The 20,626-nt window shown below is 29.3% G+C and overlaps 2 protein-coding genes across 2 annotated transcripts; both read left to right on the forward strand.

The window, feature by feature from the left end:
* Positions 1-640: 640 nt before the first annotated feature.
* On the forward strand, positions 641-8,322 carry LOC118445845 (fatty acid synthase-like). Its single transcript, XM_035875828.2, has 15 exons — positions 641-875; positions 959-1,209; positions 1,285-1,516; positions 1,604-2,031; positions 2,152-2,445; positions 2,519-2,735; positions 2,817-2,977; positions 3,068-3,385; positions 3,467-3,772; positions 3,846-4,066; positions 4,131-4,411; positions 4,486-4,869; positions 4,939-6,779; positions 6,860-7,567; positions 7,687-8,322. The coding sequence occupies exons 1-15, from the start codon at positions 728-730 to the stop codon at positions 7,738-7,740; spliced, it is 5,844 nt and encodes a 1,947-aa protein (XP_035731721.2). The 5' UTR covers positions 641-727; the 3' UTR covers positions 7,741-8,322.
* A 1,595-nt stretch (positions 8,323-9,917) lies between these two features.
* Positions 9,918-17,049, forward strand: LOC118445786 (fatty acid synthase-like). Its single transcript, XM_035875685.2, has 15 exons — positions 9,918-10,065; positions 10,160-10,410; positions 10,483-10,714; positions 10,880-11,307; positions 11,390-11,683; positions 11,751-11,970; positions 12,052-12,212; positions 12,303-12,620; positions 12,702-13,007; positions 13,075-13,295; positions 13,360-13,643; positions 13,707-14,090; positions 14,180-16,026; positions 16,100-16,837; positions 16,934-17,049. Exons 1-15 carry the CDS (start codon positions 9,918-9,920, stop codon positions 17,021-17,023), a joined length of 5,922 nt encoding a protein of 1,973 aa, XP_035731578.2. The 3' UTR covers positions 17,024-17,049.
* The last annotated feature ends 3,577 nt before the right edge of the window (positions 17,050-20,626 follow it).

Consider the following 20,626-nt stretch of genomic DNA (forward strand, 5'->3'; position numbering starts at 1 on the left):
TTAAATATTACGAAAAGAAAGGATAAAAATAAAATTACCACTCACGCATAGTATTTTTCCTATATCATTAAAATATTAGGATAAAAATAGAATTAGAAATTTGTTAGATATTATAATTTTAAATGTTATTCATCAAATATTGAATTTTCGAACATCGCATATCGAGTTTTGTAACGACATATTTTGTATTTTATTTGCATTTTATTAATATTTATAGATTTATGTAACTTAGTTATATGTAAAATAAAACAATAGATATTATAAAAGCAAATTTTTGACTAAGAATTTTATATAATGTAAAAATAAGGAAGTATATAATGAATATTTATTATTCTTTTTAATAAAAGTAAAATTCTTTCTATACGAGTCGAAATCATTTAAAATAATTATATAAATTAAAAATTTTTATTTGATATTATTCCATTTATATAAGTAAAAAGAAAAACATTTGATCGAAAAAAAAAAGTTGATTTAAATAATTTTTTATACGTCTTTGTTCTTAATCATTATTTAGTCATGACTTTTTAACGATCTATATTCAAAAAGTAATAGTATTATACTTGCAAATAATAAGAATTCATAGTCGTATAAATCGATAGCATTGAAGGTATAAAAAGAAGACTTTTTACGTAATATTTTTACATGTATGATAGACGTTTATTGAATCAGTTGTATTCATTACTCTATCATTTTATTTTTCTTTCCTTAAAAGTTTCCTTCTATCAATATGGTTTCAGATAAGTTGGATGACGACGCAATTGTGATTTCCGGTATATCCGGAAAATTTCCTAATAGTAAAAATATTAATGAGTTAATAAAAAATCTTATGAATGGTGTTGATTGTGTAATGGAAAATCATTCAAGATGGTCCGAAGGTAAGATTATAATCGTTAATTTTAATACTATTTAAACAAACATCGTGAACTATGATGCGTGTTCGAACGATTATTTTTTCCAGAATGTCAACAAATTCCGTCGCGTATTGGAGTAATATCAGATATCACAAAATTAGACAACATATTTTTCGGCATTAGCTCGAGACTTGCGTCTTCGATGGATCCAGTAGTACGAATTTTATTACCCTGTGTGTGGGAAGCAATCGCTGATGCAGGAGTGAATCCATTTAAATTACGTGGAAAGAACATCGGGGTCTTTGGATCATTATCTTTGGTGGAGTCTGATAAAATCATTCTTTATGAAAAATACGAAGTTAGTAATTGAATTCATATCATTGAATAAGTGATAAAATTTGGAAATTTATGTTCATCAATGTTATCGATGTAGCCACATGGTTTCGGTATGTTGGGATCCGCTCGTACAATGGTATCAAATAGAATATCCTTTTTTCTGGACGTTGTGGGACCAAGTTGTACTATTCAATCATCCTGCAATGGTAGTGCAATAGCCTTGAATAAAGCGATCGAATCTATAAAATCAGGTGAATGCGAGGCAGCAATAGTCGATGCAGGAATCATTGTATTGTTTCCGAACATCTCCTCTCAGTTGAAACAATTAGGTAAGGAATCAAATAAATAAAGTAAAATAAAATATTAAAAATGAGGACATTATTGAAAGATAAAACATTGGAAAAATTGATTTTTAGGTTTATTGTCACCGGACGGTGTAAATAGATCGTTTGATGCAAAAGCATCAGGATACACGCGTAGCGAATCCGTAGGTGTCCTGTTTCTTCAAAAAGCCAAAGACGCCAAGCGTATTTACGCTGAGATTAGTGCTATAAATGTGTTATTTGGCGAATGTATCAAAGAGAATACTGTGATGTTCAATAGTGCTGAATTTCTAGCGCAAACAATGACAGAGACGTTGGAACAGAACGGCCTAAAACCAAGCGATATAACTTACATCGAAGCCGATGGTACGGCAATCAAAAAAGTAGATCGCGCGGAATTAAAGGCGATCGATCTTGTTTATGCACAAGATCGAAATCCTTCCAATCCTCTTCTAATTGGATCGGTCAAATCGAATATTGGTCATTCAAGTTGTACTAATACAATAAATTCGATTATTAAGGTAAATTCTCTTTCTCTCTCTCTCCTTCTCTCTCTCTCTCTCTATTTCTCTAAGAATACTTTAAGTATTTAATATTAATTTATCTAGTTATAATGCCTTAAGTTCATCTATAATTTTTAGGTACTCATTGCTATGGAAAAAGGAGTTATACCTCCAAATCTTCATTACGATGAACCTCCGGAGGATGCCAAATGTCTTCGCGATGGACGAGTAAAAGTCGTTACAAAACCAACACCTTGGACAGATGGTTACGCAGCCGTGAACACTACTTCTCACGGTGGATCCTTCTCTCACATTATCCTAAAACGTCATTCGAAAAATATGAAAAAGAAAGAGTTTCTAAAAAACGCGATGCCTCGACTTTCTGTAATGTCCGTTCGAACTAAGGAAATGTTAATAGAGATCTTTAATGATGTAAGTTAACGATATACATTTTATTCGATAAATGAGATTTGACGAATAGGATTCACACACCTCTTACGTTTAGATAAAGAAGAATTATGAAGACGAAGAATTCCTACAATTAATCGCTGACCTTAATGAAAGCCCATTAAATAATTCTCTGTTTCGTGGATATATAATAACGCCACCAGCTGGTATGATAAATTCAGAAAAAATTATAGAGGAAATTGAACCTATTACTGAACAATTTAAAGAGATCTGGTTCGTTTTTTCGGGAATGGGCTCGCAATGGACTGGAATGGGTATGACAAACATTATATTTAAATCTACAAAAGTACATTACGTTGTATAACACGATATACAATTAAAATTGTCTCTTTCAGGTGAATCTCTGATGAAGATACCAATCTTTGCAGAAGCAATAAGAAAATGCGATGCAATTTTAAAACCTAGAGGATATGATATCGTGCAGATTTTATGTGACAAAGACCCAGCGATATACGATAATATTATAAATTCTTTTCTGGGAATAGCGGCTGTGCAAGTAATTTATTGTCTTATATCACTAAGCGCTCTAGATTGCAGTGTTCTTTTTTTTTCAAATAATTGGTTCTTTGTCGTTCCTTTTACGTAGATAGGACTAGTAGATATTTTAAATGCAGTCGGCATAAAACCACATTATATGATCGGTCATTCTGTGGGTGAACTGGGTTGTGCTTACGCAGATGGTTGTTTTACTGCTGAGGAAATGATTTTAAGCACTCTATCTCGAGGTCTGGCATCGATAGAAAGCCATTTGATACATGGAACTATGGCTGCAGTTGGTCTTGGCTATGAACGGGTGCGACATATTTGTCCTGAAGACGTCGATGTTGCTTGTCACAATAGTAGTGATAGTTCTACCATAAGTGGACCTACCGAATCTGTTAAAGCTTTTGTTAAAGAATTACAGGTAAAATTTAAAAAATCATTTGAAAAACAATTTTGATAGTAATAGTATTGTAAAAATTAGCAATCATTATTCTTATTTAAGGAAAAAGGAATATTCGCTAAAATCGTGCCAACTAGTAATATCGCTTATCATAGCCGTTACATTGCACCGGCTGGTCAAAAATTGTTGAAATACTTGCAAAAAATTATTTCTCATCCGAAACCTCGCAGTGAACGCTGGATATCCACGTCTATTCCGAAAAGTGAATGGAATTTAAATAAAGCGCGCCTATCGTCGGCGGAATATCATACCAATAATCTTCTTTCTTCAGTTTTATTCGAAGAGGTATTGACATTCATACCAAAAAATGCAATAACCATTGAAATTGCACCCCACGGACTTCTTCAGGTTTGTTTGCAATCGCAAGACATTTAAATTGTATTTATTAGTACTGAAAAATTTATTATATTACATATTTTAGGCTATTCTCAAAAAATCCATGCACAGTGATTGTATTAATTTAACAGTAACAAAACGAGGCCATAAAGACAATACAACTTTGTTACTATCTACATTAGGAAAGATTTACAATCTTGGCTATCCTATTGCGATAAAAGAGCTTTATCCGCGAATTTCATATCCTGTTTCTAAAAATACACCTTCGATTTCTTCCCTCGTTCGATGGGAACATAACATCGATTGGTAAGTATGTTATTGATTTCTAGTAATTCCATGATACAAATTAATTTTTTTTCGTCTACGATAGGTTCGTGTGCTATTACGAGGAATGTAAGACAACTTCATCTACACAAAAAGAGTTTATTTTGGATTTAAAATCAGACAAATACAAGTTTTTGAAAGATTTCAGAATTGGTGACGATATAATAATACCTTTACCTGTTTATTTGCAATTAGTTCAAGAAATTCAATTATTAATAGAAAAACAATCTGATCGATTTTTTATATTTGAGAACATTATTATTTATAATAAATTACTAAAAGTACCAGAAAATGATATTCTTAAATTGGTAATTATGGTAGCAAAAGGTAAATAGCGTAACAATCACATATTTTTACATTATTAATAAATTAGTAAACTAATTCGTTCGTTTGTTTTTTAGGATCAGGAGAATTTGAAGTATCATTTAACGATGACATTATGATAGCCTCTGGAATTGTAACATCGACAAATACGTGCACAAAGGAATTTTCTGATATGGATTTATTAAAAGAAGAAAATCAAATATATACGAGGGAAGATTTTTATACGGATCTCTTTGTACGTGGTTATGAATACGGAGAATATTATAAATGTGTTAATGAACTATCGTTAAAGTCTTCAAAAGGACATCTTACATGGAATAAAAATTGGATGCCATTATTGGAAGGATTGTTCCAAGTACAAATTTTTAGTAGCAATAATAAACATATGTTGATGCCAAGTATGATACGAAAGATTGTCATTGATACAAATGAATTCGTAAAAGAAACGAAAGAAGGGAAAGGTGAAGTCTAAGAAATTATTTTTAATTTTTTGATAAGCCATATAAATATAACGGATAATTATTTTTTAGTTTTACCGATGAAGTACAACAAACGGATAAACATGATAGCTTGTACAGGTATTGAGATGAGCGGTGTCGAATTTACGGAATTAACAATAACAAGCACAAATTTTTCGTCGAATTCATTTGTGAATGAAGTTCGATTTATTCCGAATATAGACGAAACGGAGATGAATATGGTCGACGTTTGTCACATAGTACTAGGATTACTTTCGGAAAATATTTGTGGAAACAATACGAGGAAAATAATGATGATAGAAGAGTCAAAATCACACGATCAAGATAATATATTAGAGTGTTTCCAAAGCATCTTGAAGAAGGTAAAGAATAGCTTCGAAATAAAATGCATTGTTAAAGAGAATTTTAACCAAATCTTTGATGAAAAGTTTATTTTGATAATCATTGACAGCATTAATTTTAATGACATAAAAAACATTTTTAATAATATAAATAAAGAATCATTTTTATTGACGATCATAAAGACGGAAGATCAAGATAAAATGATTGCCACATTCACAAGTATAGGATTAAATCTCGTTCTAAAGAAAAAAATACCCCTGGATCGTACGGTTTTGCTTCTACGAAAAGTTGAGAATGCAAAGAAACCAATTGTCATTAAAAATCAAGACAATTGTATTGATCATCTGAAAAAGAGTTTAAGAGATTCGAAATATGACAGAGTTATCTTTTTGGTGAATACTATTACAGAAAACAATATCTTTGAAACACTTCGAATTCTGAAACAAGAGCCAGGATACAAGAAACTTCAAGTTCTCGACCTACAAAATTCAAATGCACCGAAATTTTCGCTTAAAGATATATTTTATCAAAATCAAATAAAATTAAATCTTTATCAGAACGTATTGTCGTCCGATAATGTATGGGGTACGTACAGATGGATGCCATTGTCTGAGAGATCTACTTCCTTGCCGCGTTGGCGAGCTAATATTGAAAAATCAGGTTCATTAACCTTGATGGAAGAATTATCATTGAAGGAGAAGGATAAAAGTATTGTAAAAGTAGAGTGCGCTGCATTCGATTTAAATATTTACGAGTACTGGTTGGACAATGAAGTCAATTTAGATTCTCAAATATGTATCACAGAATATTCAGGAACAGATGAAAAAGGTCATAGAGTAATGGGACTTCTTCAGAATTTAACAATAAGTAATGAGATTTGTCCCGATCCAGATTTTACTTGGACGATACCAGACTCTTTAAGCTTCGAAGATGCTGCAACAATGCCTCAAGCTTATTTGGCAGCTTTTTCCATTTTACATAAGAACTCGTATTACTTTACCAAAATAAAAACTATTTTGATACATATCGGTGCTAGCGAACTAGGACAAGCTCTTATTAATCTATCTTTATGGTATAATTTTGATGTCTATACAACTTATGAAACTGAAACCGAAAAACGAGTAATCCAATCGATTCGACCACGTTTACCGGATTCTCATATTATGAACATTAATGACTATAAAGATTTGTTATTCAATATTACAAACGGTAAAGGAATGGACTTCGTTATTGTAAGCTATTCGGTCTTGAAAGATTTCGAATCTTGTCTAGATGTTGTCGGAAGACATAAAAGTATCGTATTTATTCATGATTCTAAAATAATTAATCAAATGACTTTTGGTACAAATGCTTTTCAAGAAGATATTCGCATGTATAGCTATTGTTTGCAAGATATAATGAATTTGTCAGCGACAATGAAAAGAAATATAGTGGAATTGATGAGAAAAGCTCTACAAGCAAATATCTTAAAACCACTTATTTCCTATAAACTTTATCTACCAAAAACAATACAGGAAGAAAATAAGATAGTTCATCAACGTTATGGAAAAGTAAGAGATATTGGCATTTAACTTATTTTCATGGATATACTGTTACACCATTAATATATTAACAAAATATTTAATTGTAGGTGCTCGTCTCTCCGTTGAAACTGTCTAAATCTGTTGATATTGTTCCTAGCTTATGCTTTGATAAAGACAAATGCTACTTCATTGTTGAAGGTTTGGATAATTTTGGCATGAGATTGATAAAATGGTTAATTGATGAAGGTGTTACGAAGCTATTTGTAGTTTCTAAAGAAACGCACAAAGAATGTGTAGAATACTATCTAAAGAAATTGTGTGAACACGGAGAAAGGCTTGAATTACGAATGGGGATTGATCTGACGAATGCGACGGTGGTACAAAAATTATTAAGGGAAGCCTCATCTTTAGGTCAACTTGGTGTTATTTTCGACTTACAGAGAACAAATAAAGAATTTTTGTATTCTTCATTTAATTTGATCAGAATCACTCAAATATTTGATCAAGAATCAAAGAGACTTTTCCCGTCACTTGAAAAATTCGTCATTTTTGAGTTTTACAATGAAAATGAAGCTTCTTCGAAGGTCTTCGTGATGGAAAAAGTTTGCGAACAAAGGACATTTGGTCAGCATGGATTACTTGTCCTTATACCTAATTTATTCGAAATTACACAATCCAAATTTCAACCGAAGGCAGAATGTTATTTGGGAGTGTTAAATTTGTTTCAACGGCTAAGAGTTTTAATGAAAACGAACTCTTCTATTATCTTTTTATATCACAAAATCGTAAAAAAATCTATTGTTATTGAAGATCTGGTAAGATATCATTGTTGTCAAAACTTTTAATTAAGAAGATTACAAATTTTTAATTAAGAAATAAAATTCGTTAATGCTTTATTCTGTAATAATTATTTTGTTTTCTTTTTCTTTTATAGAGTAAAGAGGATATGACTGAGGAGAAATATGATCATAGATGTTTCGAAGAATAGTAGAATGTGCAACAATAAATTACTTAATTAATCTAAAACTCTTTATAATTTACTTCGTTTTAAAATATATAATTTAGAGCAATAATTTTTCTTCGGATAGACACATACAGAGAGAAAGAGAGAGAGAGAGAGAGAGAGAGAGAGAGAGAGAGAGAGAGAGAGAGAGAGAAAGAGAGAAAGAGAGAGGAGAGAGAGAAACACACATACATATAGCGATTTTTATATTTAACACAATTTGCCCTTATGATGTTCTATCAAAAAAAGTACGATTGCAATTGATATATCTATTCCTCAAAATGTTTGTGATTGATAAAAAAAAGAAATATTTACAATTTTAAGGCTGTATAAAAATCTTTTTTTTTTTTTATACGCTCCAATCATTTCATAATCAATGTAAGTTTCTCATAATCTATAAACATAAAAGTGTTATATATTGAATTATCAAATTTATGTTTAGTAAATAATTAATTTGTTAGTAACAAAATAATCTTTGTCTATTTACGATAAGATGAAAACATATCTTTATATTACCATTGGAAATTTTATATTTCTTTTAATAAAGGTGAATTTTATTATTTGATACTTAACTTACATAAATTAACAATTGATCCAATAATACTTATTACTCGCGTGATTATTTAAATCGTCAATTGAAACAAACGATGTGCACTTATTTATATAATGATTGCTTCTGGGATAGATCATATTTTACAATATACATAAAACTCAGTATTACGAAAAATTAACAGAATTATCAGAAAATAAAATAACAAGTACATCAGAGATATGCCCAGGATATTTTATTGTGTTCTCAAATAATTGCATTTGATTTATTTACAATTAATAATTTAGAAAAAGATTCCATGCTGTCTGATCGTAAAATAAAATAATATTGTCTCTCGTGAAATAAAATTTTCTCTTTCATTTCTTTTAATTTCATTGTTTTAAAAATATAAAGAATCTGTTTATCGAAAAAAAAAAGAGAAAATGACGTAATTGATTTATTAAACCATTGTTACTTATAATACTTTGCCATGAACTAACTTGAAAGATCAATGTATTCAAAATTATGTTTCAAAAATACGTCTATAATATTCATGAGAAACGGCAAAAGAATAAAAAAATTATGAATTCATTCATATACGACTTACGTGAACTTTAGAATAATTAATTCGAATTTTAATATTCGAATGTCATCATTATAATTTTAAATAGTTCAGTTCATTCTATACGTCATAATTTATCGGATAATGTACATTAGCATTTCGTTACGTTATTTAATTTATAATAGTATATATTAATTTATAATAGTAATAAGAAGTATAAAATGGAATGAATTTATTAAAAATTTTCATTACACACACAAAAGGATTAAATATTTATTAGCTACAGGAATTAATTTACTATGAGCCATCTATTTATTTAAAGGCTATCATCAATACGTTTTCTTTAAATTAATTATTTATGTTTATATTTAAAAATAGATAATATTGCCAATTGGAAAAAAAAATAAATCAATTTTAATAAATATACTTATATCTTTCGCAAGATCATAGCCAGTAAAAGAGTTCTTGTCCACAATGTTCTTTTCACAACAATGTTATTTGAATAATATATATATATACTGTTCTATACTATAATAAAATTATTCTATACGATAATAATTTAAGGCAAAGAATCAATATGTTTCGGTGATTGTATAAGGTAATAGAAAATTCACTATAAGGAAGCAAAAAAAGAAAATTTTTTTAAACACAAGACGAAAGTGTTAATATTATCATTAAAATAGTAAAGAAAATTTTTTCTTTTTATATCTTGTTAAATTTTAAGAGATAACAGAAGTGTAATACAATAAATATATTTGGTTAAAGTTTAATACGCTTTTCTAATAAATATTTTACGTTTCCTATTTACGTATTTTAATACATAATAAAAGTGTTTTAAATACCTAATTCTTCTATAATAATATTCATTATTATAAGATAATTAAATATTTAAATTTAATTATTATATATGCGATAGTATATAAATGATGGATAACATAAATTTCAATTTCAATTAAACATAAATAAAATAAATAAGAATTCCTGAGATAGTATAAATAAATGAAGAGAGCTCTAATTAACAGTATCAGCTTGATATATTGTCTCCTTTTTCAAGTGTTTAAATCAACGAATATGGCATTAGAGAATTTGGACGATGATGCAGTTGTCATTTCTGGAATGTCCGGAAGATTTCCTAAGAGCGGTAATATTAATGATTTGATGGTAAATCTTATGAAGGGAATAGATTGCGTTTCTGCAGATCATACAAGATGGTCCATAGGTAAAGATAAATAAAATCATATTATAACGTAAAGATAGATCTATTCGATTTCGGATACAAATTTTTAATTTGGTTAATAAATGTATATTTCTAGAAAATATTAAAATTCCGTCACGTATTGGGACGATGAAGGAGATAACGAAATTAGACAATGTTTTTTTCGGCATCAATGCGAAACTTGTTAATTATATGGACCCAACAGTCAGATTGACAACGGAAGTTACATTCGAGGCGGTCATTGATGCCGGAATAAATCCTATAGAACTACGAAATACAAAAACTGCTGTTTTTGGAGCACTGACCTTAAATGAATCAGATAAAGCTCTTTTCTATGAAAAATTGGAGGTGAGCAAATAAATTCTTATTAAAAATTTCATCTTTAATTTCGATAAATAATACATTTCTTTGTTAACATAGCAAAGTGGATTAAATCTATTAGGATGTTGCCGTGCTATGATATCTAATCGAATGTCGTTCTGTTTGGGACTGGTTGGTCCAAGCTGTACTATGGACACAGCTTGCACATCAAGTGCATTGGCTATTACTAAAGCGTATGAGGCCATAAAGAGTGGAATTTGCGATGAGGCAATCGTTGATAGTGGAGTTGTAATCTTGCATCCACAAACATCTTATCACATGTATGAATTAGGTAAAACAAAATAATTACTATAAGAAAATCTACTTATATTATATATTGCAAGAACAATGAACTTTATGTCTATATTTTTATCATTTAAATGTTCATCGAATATTTATGAAATGCAAAAGATTTTTCTATTGCAAAAATAACAACGTAAATTATTTCAATTGTTAGGTCTGTTGTCACCCGATGGCGTGAATAGATCTTTCGACGCTAAAGCTTCTGGATTCACGCGAAGCGAATCGATAGGTGTTTTATTCCTTCAGAAAGCCAAAAATGCAAAGCGGATTTACGCCGAGGTTGTCAATTCAACAATAATGTTCGGCAAAGCAAATATAAGAAACAGTTGTTTTTTTGCCTCGGCCGAATTCCAAGCGCAAATGATGAAGCAGACATTGAAACAATGTGATTTAAAGCCTAGCGATATAACTTACATCGAGGCCGATGGTACGGCAATCAAGGAGGTAGATCGCGAGGAATTAAAAGCGATAGATCTTGTTTATGCTCAAGATCGAAGTCCCTCTAATCCTCTCCTAATTGGTTCAATCAAATCAAACATTGGTCATGCACTATGTAATAATGCGATAAATTCAATCATCAAGGTAATTCATCTGAGAATATTTGAAATATCTATATAAATATATTTAGAACCATTATGGATTAATTTCACTTCATTTTTTCTAGGTAATCATTGCTATGGAGACAGGAGTTATACCTCCGAATCTTCATTACGATGAACCTCCAGAGGATGCCAAATGTCTTCGTGATGGACGCGTAAAAGTTGTTACAAAACCAACACCTTGGAAAGACGATTATGCTGCCGTGAACACTTGCTCTTTCGCGGGTACTTTCTCTCATATTATCTTAAAACGTTATTCGAAGGAAAAAAAGAAGAGAGAACTTTCATCAAATGCAATGCCACGACTTTACGTAGTTTCTGCTCGAACCGAGGAAATGATCTCTACGATCTTTAATACTGTAAGTTTTTTATTCTTCAATCTTTCAGACAGAAAAATCATCATTTAAATTTCATGATGTCGTTTAGCTACAAGAAAACAAAGCGGACAGTGATTTAGCTCAATTAATTTACGATATTACTATAAATCCATTCCCATATTCTCTGTATGCTGGCTATATTATAATTCCCGAAGTTGAAGCTGGAGATACGGTATCATCGATCGATTTAATACCAGATAATTTGATTGCACATTCTCAACAAATCTGGTTTATTTTTTCGGGAATGGGTTCGCAATGGACTGGAATGGGTATGACAAACATTATATTTAAATCTACAAAAGTACATTACGTTGTATAACATGATATACAATTAAAATTGTCTCTTTCAGGTGAATCTCTGATGAAGATACCAATCTTTGCAGAAGCAATAAGAAAATGCGATGCAGTTTTAAAACCTAGAGGATATGATATCGTGCAGATTTTATGTGACAAAGACCCAACAATATACGATAATATTATAAATTCTTTTCTGGGAATAGCGGCTGTGCAAGTAATTTATTGTCTTATATCACTAAGCGCTCTAGATTGCAGTGTTTTTTTTTTTTCAAATAATTGGTTCTTTGTCGTTCCTTTTACGTAGATAGGACTAGTAGATATTTTAAATGCAGTCGGCATAAAACCACATTATATGATCGGTCATTCTGTGGGTGAACTGGGTTGTGCTTACGCAGATGGTTGTTTTACTGCTGAGGAAATGATTTTAAGTGCTCTATCTCGAGGTCTGGCGTCGATAGAAAGCAATTTAATACATGGAACTATGGCTGCAGTTGGTCTTGGCTATGAACAGATACGACATCTTTGTCCTGAAGACATCGATGTTGCATGTCACAATAGTTTTGATAGTTCTACCATAAGTGGACCTACTGAATCTATTAAAGTTTTTGTTAAAGAATTACAGGTAAAATTTAAGAAATCGTTTGAAAAACAATTTTGATAGTAATAGTATTGTAAAAATTAGCAATCATTATTCTTATTTAAGGAAAAAGGAATATTCGCTAAAATCGTGCCAACTAGTAATATTGCTTATCATAGCCGTTACATTGCACCGGCTGGTCAAAAATTGTTGAAATACTTGCAAAAAGTTATTTCTCATCCGAAAGCTCGCAGTAAACGCTGGATATGTACGTCTATTCCGAAAAATGAATGGCATTTAGTGAAAGCGCGTCTATCGTCGGCGGAATATCATACCAATAATCTTCTTTCTCCAGTTTTATTCGAAGAGGTATTGACATTCATACCAAAAAATGCAATAACCATTGAAATTGCACCCCACGGACTTCTCCAGGTTTGTTTACAATTGAAAATAATTTAATTTATTTCTACTGCAAAACTCATTGTTTTCTATTTTCCAGGCTATTCTAAAAAAATCAATGCATAGCGATTGCATTAATTTAGCATTAACAAGGCGTGATAATAAAGACAATACGACTTTACTTTTATCCACTCTAGGAAAGCTTCATAATCTTGGATGTCCCATTAAACCAGGAAACCTTTATCCCCGAGTTCCATATCCTGTTTCTAAGGGTACCCCATCGATTTCATCTCTCGTACGATGGGAACATAGTCTCAATTGGTTAGTATGTTATTGAATGCTACTACTTATATGATAAAAATTATTTATTGTTTGCGTTCTATAGGTATGTGAACTTCTTCAAGAGGCAGGTAGAACAGATTAAAGCAGAACGTTCGTTTGTGTTAGACTTGAAATCAGATAAATACAAATTTTTACAAGATTTTAAAATTGGAAATATTGTTATAATACCATTGACTTTCTGCTTGAAGCTTGTCTTAGATATTTATTCAGATATAATAGGAGACAAGGATATCAAATCTTTTACATTCGAGAATATTTACATTTACGATGTATTATTAAGAGTACCTAGTGATGATGATTTGACGTTACTCATTATGGTGTTCCAAGGTAAACATAATAGATTTATATTTTTATTTCGTTAAAAAATTAACAAACAATGTTCATTTTCAGGTTCGGGAAATTTCGAAATAAAAACCAAAGATGAAAGTATGATAGCGTCTGGGACTATACGATCAACACAATTAACAGATATAAAAATTCCTGATCTTAGTTCATCAAAAGAAAAATGTGAAATTATAACGAAAGAAGATTTTTACGCTGATCTACTTATACGTGGTTACGAGTATGGAGAATATTATAATCTTATTGACGGACTATCATTATCATGTTCCAATGGTACACTTACATATAAAAATGATTGGGCGTTGTTATTAGAAGGATTATTTCAAGTACATATTTTCAGTAAAAATAGTAGAAAGATTTTAATGCCAAGTATGATACAAAAGATCGTCATCGATATGAGACAATTTACAGAAGAAATAAAAAAAATGAACAGTAAGTCCTCTGAAATTTTTTCTATAGTTTTTTATATAATAATTCGATTAGAAACAATATATCAATTACGGATTATTTTTTTTTTTTAGCCTTATCAATGAAATTCGACAAACGGATCAATGTAATAACTTGCCCGGGAATTCTTATGAGTGGTGTTAAATTTGAGGAGGTAACACCAACAGATGCAAGTTTGCAAATATTGACGAACGAAATACGATTTATTCCTAATTTAGACGAAACGGAAATTAATATAATTGATGTTTGCCACGTAGTATTAGGAATACTTTCGGAAAATATTTCTGAAAATACTACGGGTACGATAATGGTAATTCAAGAATCAAAAGACGAACAAGATAATATTTTAGAATGTATCGAAAACATTTTGAAGGAGACGAATAATAGCTTCGAAATACAATACGTTGCTAAAAAGAATATTAAACAAATGTCTAATGAAACATTTAATTTAATGATTATCGACTATGCACATTTTAACGATTTAAGAAATACTATTAATATCGGTACAGAATCATTTTTATTGACTATCATAAAGACGGAAGATCAAGATAAAATGATTGCCACATTCACAAGTATAGGATTAAATCTCGTTCTAAAGAAAAAAATAACCCTAGATCGTACGGTTTTGCTTCTACGAAAAGTTGAGAATGCAAAGAAACCAATTGTCATTAAAAATCAAGACAATTGTATTGATCATCTGAAAAAGAGTTTAAGAGATTCGAAATATGACAGAGTTATCTTTTTGATGAATACTATTACAGAAAACAATATCTTTGAAACACTTCGAATTCTGAAACAAGAGCCAGGATACAAGAAACTTCAAGTTCTCGACCTACAAAATTCAAATGCACCGAAATTTTCGCTTAAAGATATATTTTATCAAAATCAAATAAAATTAAATCTTTATCAGAACGTATTGTCGTCCGATAATGTATGGGGTACGTACAGATGGATGCCATTGTCTGAGAGATCTACTTCCTTGCCGCGTTGGCGAGCTAATATTGAAAAATCAGGTTCATTAACCTTGATGGAAGAATTATCATTGAAGGAGAAGGATAAAAGTATTGTAAAAGTAGAGTGCGCTGCATTCGATTTAAATATTTACGAGTACTGGTTGGACAATGAAGTCAATTTAGATTCTCAAATATGTATCACAGAATATTCAGGAACAGATGAAAAAGGTCATAGAGTAATGGGACTTCTTCAGAATTTAACAATAAGTAATGAGATTTGTCCCGATCCAGATTTTACTTGGACGATACCAGACTCTTTAAGCTTCGAAGATGCTGCAACAATGCCTCAAGCTTATTTGGCAGCTTTTTCCATTTTACATAAGAACTCGTATTACTTTACCAAAATAAAAACTATTTTGATACATATCGGTGCTAGCGAACTAGGACAAGCTCTTATTAATCTATCTTTATGGTATAATTTTGATGTCTATACAACTTATGAAACTGAAACCGAAAAACGAGTAATCCAATCGATTCAACCACGTTTACCGGATTCACATATTATGTATATTAAAGACTATAAAGCTCACGTTTACGATATTATGAAGGGCAAACGCATGGACTTCATTGTTGCAAGATATTCGATCTTAGACGAACTCGAATCTTCTATAGATATTCTCGAAACTCATAAAAATTTAATATTGGTCTTTGATTCTAAAACAATTGATTACAGATATAATCAATTAGAGAGATGTTTTGGTATGTCTACTTTTTTAGAAGGCATTAATATCTATAGCCATTGTTTACAAGATTTAATGTATTTAACAACGGAAATGAAGAGAAAATTAAAGGACTTGATGAGAACAGCTCTACAAGCTGGTACCTTAAAACCTCTTATTTCTCGAAAAGTTTATCTTCCGAAGAAAACTCAGGAAAGAAGAATTGAAGTTTGTGAACGTTATGGAAAGGTAATTAATTTTTTTTTTAATTTATTTCCCAATAAATTGAATTTTATTGACGATGATTATATTTTGTCATTAGGTTCTCGTCAATTTGCAAGAACTAGGGAAGTGTTCATATTTCGTTCCTCGTCTATCTTTCCGTAACGACAAATGTTACTTCATTGTTGGCGATTTCAATATTTTTGGTATAACAGTGATCGAATGGATGATCGAGCAAGGAGTTAGGAAATTATTAATAGCTTCTAATAAGTCTATCAAAGATCGTAAGGACCGTGTGCTTAAATGGTGTGAAAATGGAGCAACGGTGATCATTCGCGAAAAAGTTGACATGAGCAAAGCGACAAACGTTGATAACTTGCTAAAAGAAGTGGCTTCTCTTGGTCAACTCGAAGCTATTTTTGATCTACAAAGAACATCGATGGATTCGTCAGCGTCTCTTCCTGAATGTTCCAAAATCACTAAAATACTCGACGAAGAAAGCAGAAAACTCTGTCCTTCTAATGTAAAATTCTTCGTTTTCTCATCACCCAATTCGAACGATGATTCTTCAAGAGATCCTATTGTGGAGAAAATATGTAAACAAAGAATGAAATCTGGGCTCCATGGATTGTTTATCTTATTAATTTATTCCATTGAAAATAAACATTCGACGTCTCAATTTATGAATACATTTTACACAAATATCTCGCTGTTTCTACAACGACTGAGTACTTTTCTGAACGCAAATGCTTCTCTAATTGCTCTGCGTTTTATTAAAACTAAACAATCCATTAATGATAATGAGATGAATATAATTTCCGTTGAAGCTGAAAAGAAGGTAATTAATTTTATCATTATATATTATCATTTTATTATTTTTATAAAAATATTTCTTATATCATCGGTCATGATTGTTTTTGATATTTTACTTCAGGAATTTATCGAAATGGACCAACAGGAGGAAGAAGTAGATCGAAAAATGTTCGAAAAATATTTATATAGACGAAATTATGTGACTCTTTAAAATTTTCTATTAATCTTAGAGATAATATTTATATTGGAATGATATATAACTTGTAAATTATATGTATGCATATTTTTTTAAATTTACTTATACTTGATTATCGAAATTCGAAATAAGGCAAAATTATTATATATTTGAATATATGAATTTGGAAACCATTATAATCGATTGATCATTCTCATGTAGGATCCGATTTTCATTTTTTTTTCGATAAATCAACATTTAGCAAACAAGATTTTTTTTTTTTTTTTTTTTTTTTTAATAAATATCCAATATTCGAAGATCGTAAACAAATATACTACTTTAGTAATAATTGTAGATATAGTGTTTGTCGTATTTATTACGTTTCAAAAAAGAATTTTTATCAATATTATATTTATTTCCAATAACGATTATTTCCTTGATTAATGAACGTATAAAAATTCAAACAACCTATTATGTAAACATATCATAACTTTTTTACTTAAACTTCCGTTTAATTAAAAAAGATAATGCAAAAATGTATTCATCAAATTAATAATTCATTTACATTCTTTATAAATATTAACCGTCTAGATGGATGTTTACTACGTAACTTTTTAATAAATTAATGAATAAAAAAATAAGAAATTAAGATATATAATGTTTTTAAACATTTTTTTTTTTTACTTTCATTGGAATAAGAAATGATTGATTTAACTGAAGAGAATTTTAATGTCGAGAAGACAAAATTATAATTTTAAACATTTCAATATTGCAATCTATAATGTATTGTTTTTCGATTGTAAACAATGTGATAAAATATATAATTTTATTAGTCAATTGGATTTATTTATTAAAAGAAATCGCAAAATCTAATTAAATACAACTTTGCTTATATTTATTTCTTCGATCGTCAAAAATATAATTTTTATTAAAATTGAAATTCTAATAGGCTTAACTTTAAGTAGCAGATAAAATTATGAAAGCTTTATATTCTTGGATATCCCATTAGGCCAGGAAAGTTCTATTCGCGAGTTCAATATTCTAAGTTTTCTAAAGGTACATCATCGATTTCGTCTCTCTCTATTGATTTCTAATATTTTCATAATATAAATTATTTTTTAATTGCGTTCGATAGATGAGTAATTTTCAGTAAAAATCGGTTGTAACAAATAAATTAAGAACGTTGATGTTAGATTCGAAATCGGATTAATATAAGTTTTTACATGATTACGGAATAGGCGCTAATATTGTAATACCTTTAAACGTTTGTTTGGAACATTTTTTACTTAATATTGTTAATTTGATAATCAATACAATGAATATCAAAACTCACGCAATAACATTTTATTAATTAATATTAAATATTTAAATGTTATATAAAATAATAATTTATTATTTGTCTTTTCATTAAAGATATTATTAAAATTTAATCCAGTTATTAATATTTTATAAATTAAAAATAATATGAATCGAGAAATTCAATAAAAAGTTTAAAATAATTAATTGTTTCAAATGTTAATTATTATCAATCTTTCACTATAGATAAATATTTGTATGAAAATTAGTTTTAAAATAACTAATGTTAGTAAAGTATTATAATTTGTAATTTTTAAATAGTATTTCAATTTCTATTTGAAAATTGAGAATAAATTTTTACTTTTAAATATATATTAATTAATCATTTAATTGACATTTTTTGCTAAAGTTTTAATACGGAAGTTCGAAAAAAAAAAATTAATTATTTTCAAAAATTTATAAGCTTATATAGTTCGCACGTTAAAAATTTATAATCTTTATATTTAGCAAAGTTGTAAAATAAAATATACGGCGGAAGAATGCTATGACGCAACTAATGAAGGATGGTGTAAAGTCACACGACAAAGGAAGTATTACATATTTATTTAAATCTGCAGAAAATTTACGATATATTGTTAAAAGTATTTAGTAATAGTAATTTAACCTCATTTATTACGGTGTTCAAGATATTGTATAAAATATCAGAATGTAAAGGACAACATGTTATTCATAGCAATGACATTTTAATTCTTTGCAATTGTCTTAAATTTAGACATGGGTATCGTACTGATTGGAATTAATTTCCGTTGAACGAGCAGTGATACATAATATGCAAAATTATGTAGGATAAACAAATTTTAGATATATATTTATACAATAATATGTTTTAATGTTATGTTGTTATATAAAAATTATAATTTATAATTCTCGATTATGTGGTATCTTTCAAAATAGTCTCCAACATGAAATCCTGCTTTTCGATTACACGTATCGCAAAAATAATTAGTTTGGCGTCTTCCGTCCTGGATTTTTCTGTTTGAACATACAGAACAATCTTTACTTTTTATGTTTTGACAATGCCGTAATATTAGTTTGCTCTTTAGTCTGAGGATGATGGTCTTCCTGATTTTGAAAATGCTCCATCACGAAAATCACCTACAAATTGTTCCAATAATTTTCGGACAAACATAAAATATGACATACGTACGTCTTATTTTTTTTCTAGCTGACACCTTATATAAGATGTAACTATTGATTGCGCAAACTTCCAATCCCCAGAAAAACATTTTTCTCCACTACACAATTTGTAACATATTATTTGGAATTCTACGAAGAATATCCGAAGCTTGTCGATTTCTTTACGCTCGAAAGTCGTTTGACTCGCCACGATGTCTTCCATGGCGAGTAAGAGGTGATACCATTTGTTTAAATTGAGTTTTTTTTTATTTTTTTTGTTAGACATACGACCGCAAAGGGTTAATGAAGAAAGATTTACATCTAATTACTTATACGTGGTTATAAATGAGGAAAAATAATTTTATAATTTTATAAATTTATCTTATCGATGTACTGTCTTCATCATGTTCTAATGATACATTTACATGTAACAATGATCGGACGTTGTTATTAATAGGATTATTTCTAATTAGTAGGATATTTTCATTAGAAAGGTTTTGATCCCAAGTATAATAAAAAAGATCGTCGTCGACAAAATTTATAAAAGAAATAAAAAAAAATGAATGATGAGTCCTCAGAAAATATTTCTATAATTTTTCATAATTTGAACAGAAATGATGTATCCATTACGTATTATTTTTTTTTTATTCTTTTTTTTTTTTTTTAGTATTACCTATGAAATTCGACAAACGAATCAACTTAATAACTTCTCAAAAAATTGTTGCTATTGCTGATAAATTTGAGAAAACAATATTAACAGACGTAAATTTAAAAGTAAGAAGTTTGATTCATCATGAATGTAGACAAAACGAATGTAGACAGAACGAGACGAATGATTGACCTTTGATGCGTAGTATTTGGATTAGTTCGTACAAATATTTTTAAAAATACTACAAAGAAGATGATGGTTAATTCAAGAATTAAAACACGATCAAAATAATATTTTAAAGTATATTGAAGATGACGGATAATTTTGAAATAAAATACATTGCTAGTGAGAATCTTAATAAAACACTTAATGAAAATGTTAATTTAATGATCATCGATAACACTCAATTTAACGACATAAAGAATATTATTAATAATATCAATGGAAAATCATTTCTATAAAATTTAAATCCTCAAAATGTCTCAGTTCTATCGAAATTAAATCAAATTAAATTCAAT

Source organism: Vespa mandarinia, chromosome 4 (genome assembly GCF_050613455.1).
Source record: "Vespa mandarinia isolate Hongniang chromosome 4, ASM5061345v1, whole genome shotgun sequence".
Classification (NCBI taxonomy): domain Eukaryota; kingdom Metazoa; phylum Arthropoda; class Insecta; order Hymenoptera; family Vespidae; genus Vespa; species Vespa mandarinia.

Excerpts from the sequence above, each read along its gene's own strand:
- LOC118445845 (XM_035875828.2), top strand. The coding sequence starts at position 728 with ATGGTTTCAGATAAGTTGGATGACGACGCAATTGTGATTTCCGGTATA. Across the intron at positions 3,773-3,845 it reads CACCCCACGGACTTCTTCAG|GCTATTCTCAAAAAATCCAT; the intron begins GTTTGTTTGCAA and ends TACATATTTTAG. Across the intron at positions 4,870-4,938 it reads AGAAACGAAAGAAGGGAAAG|TTTTACCGATGAAGTACAAC; the intron begins GTGAAGTCTAAG and ends ATTATTTTTTAG.
- LOC118445786 (XM_035875685.2), top strand. The coding sequence starts at position 9,918 with ATGGCATTAGAGAATTTGGACGATGATGCAGTTGTCATTTCTGGAATG. Across the intron at positions 11,308-11,389 it reads CGATAAATTCAATCATCAAG|GTAATCATTGCTATGGAGAC; the intron begins GTAATTCATCTG and ends CATTTTTTCTAG. Across the intron at positions 12,621-12,701 it reads TTTTTGTTAAAGAATTACAG|GAAAAAGGAATATTCGCTAA; the intron begins GTAAAATTTAAG and ends TTCTTATTTAAG.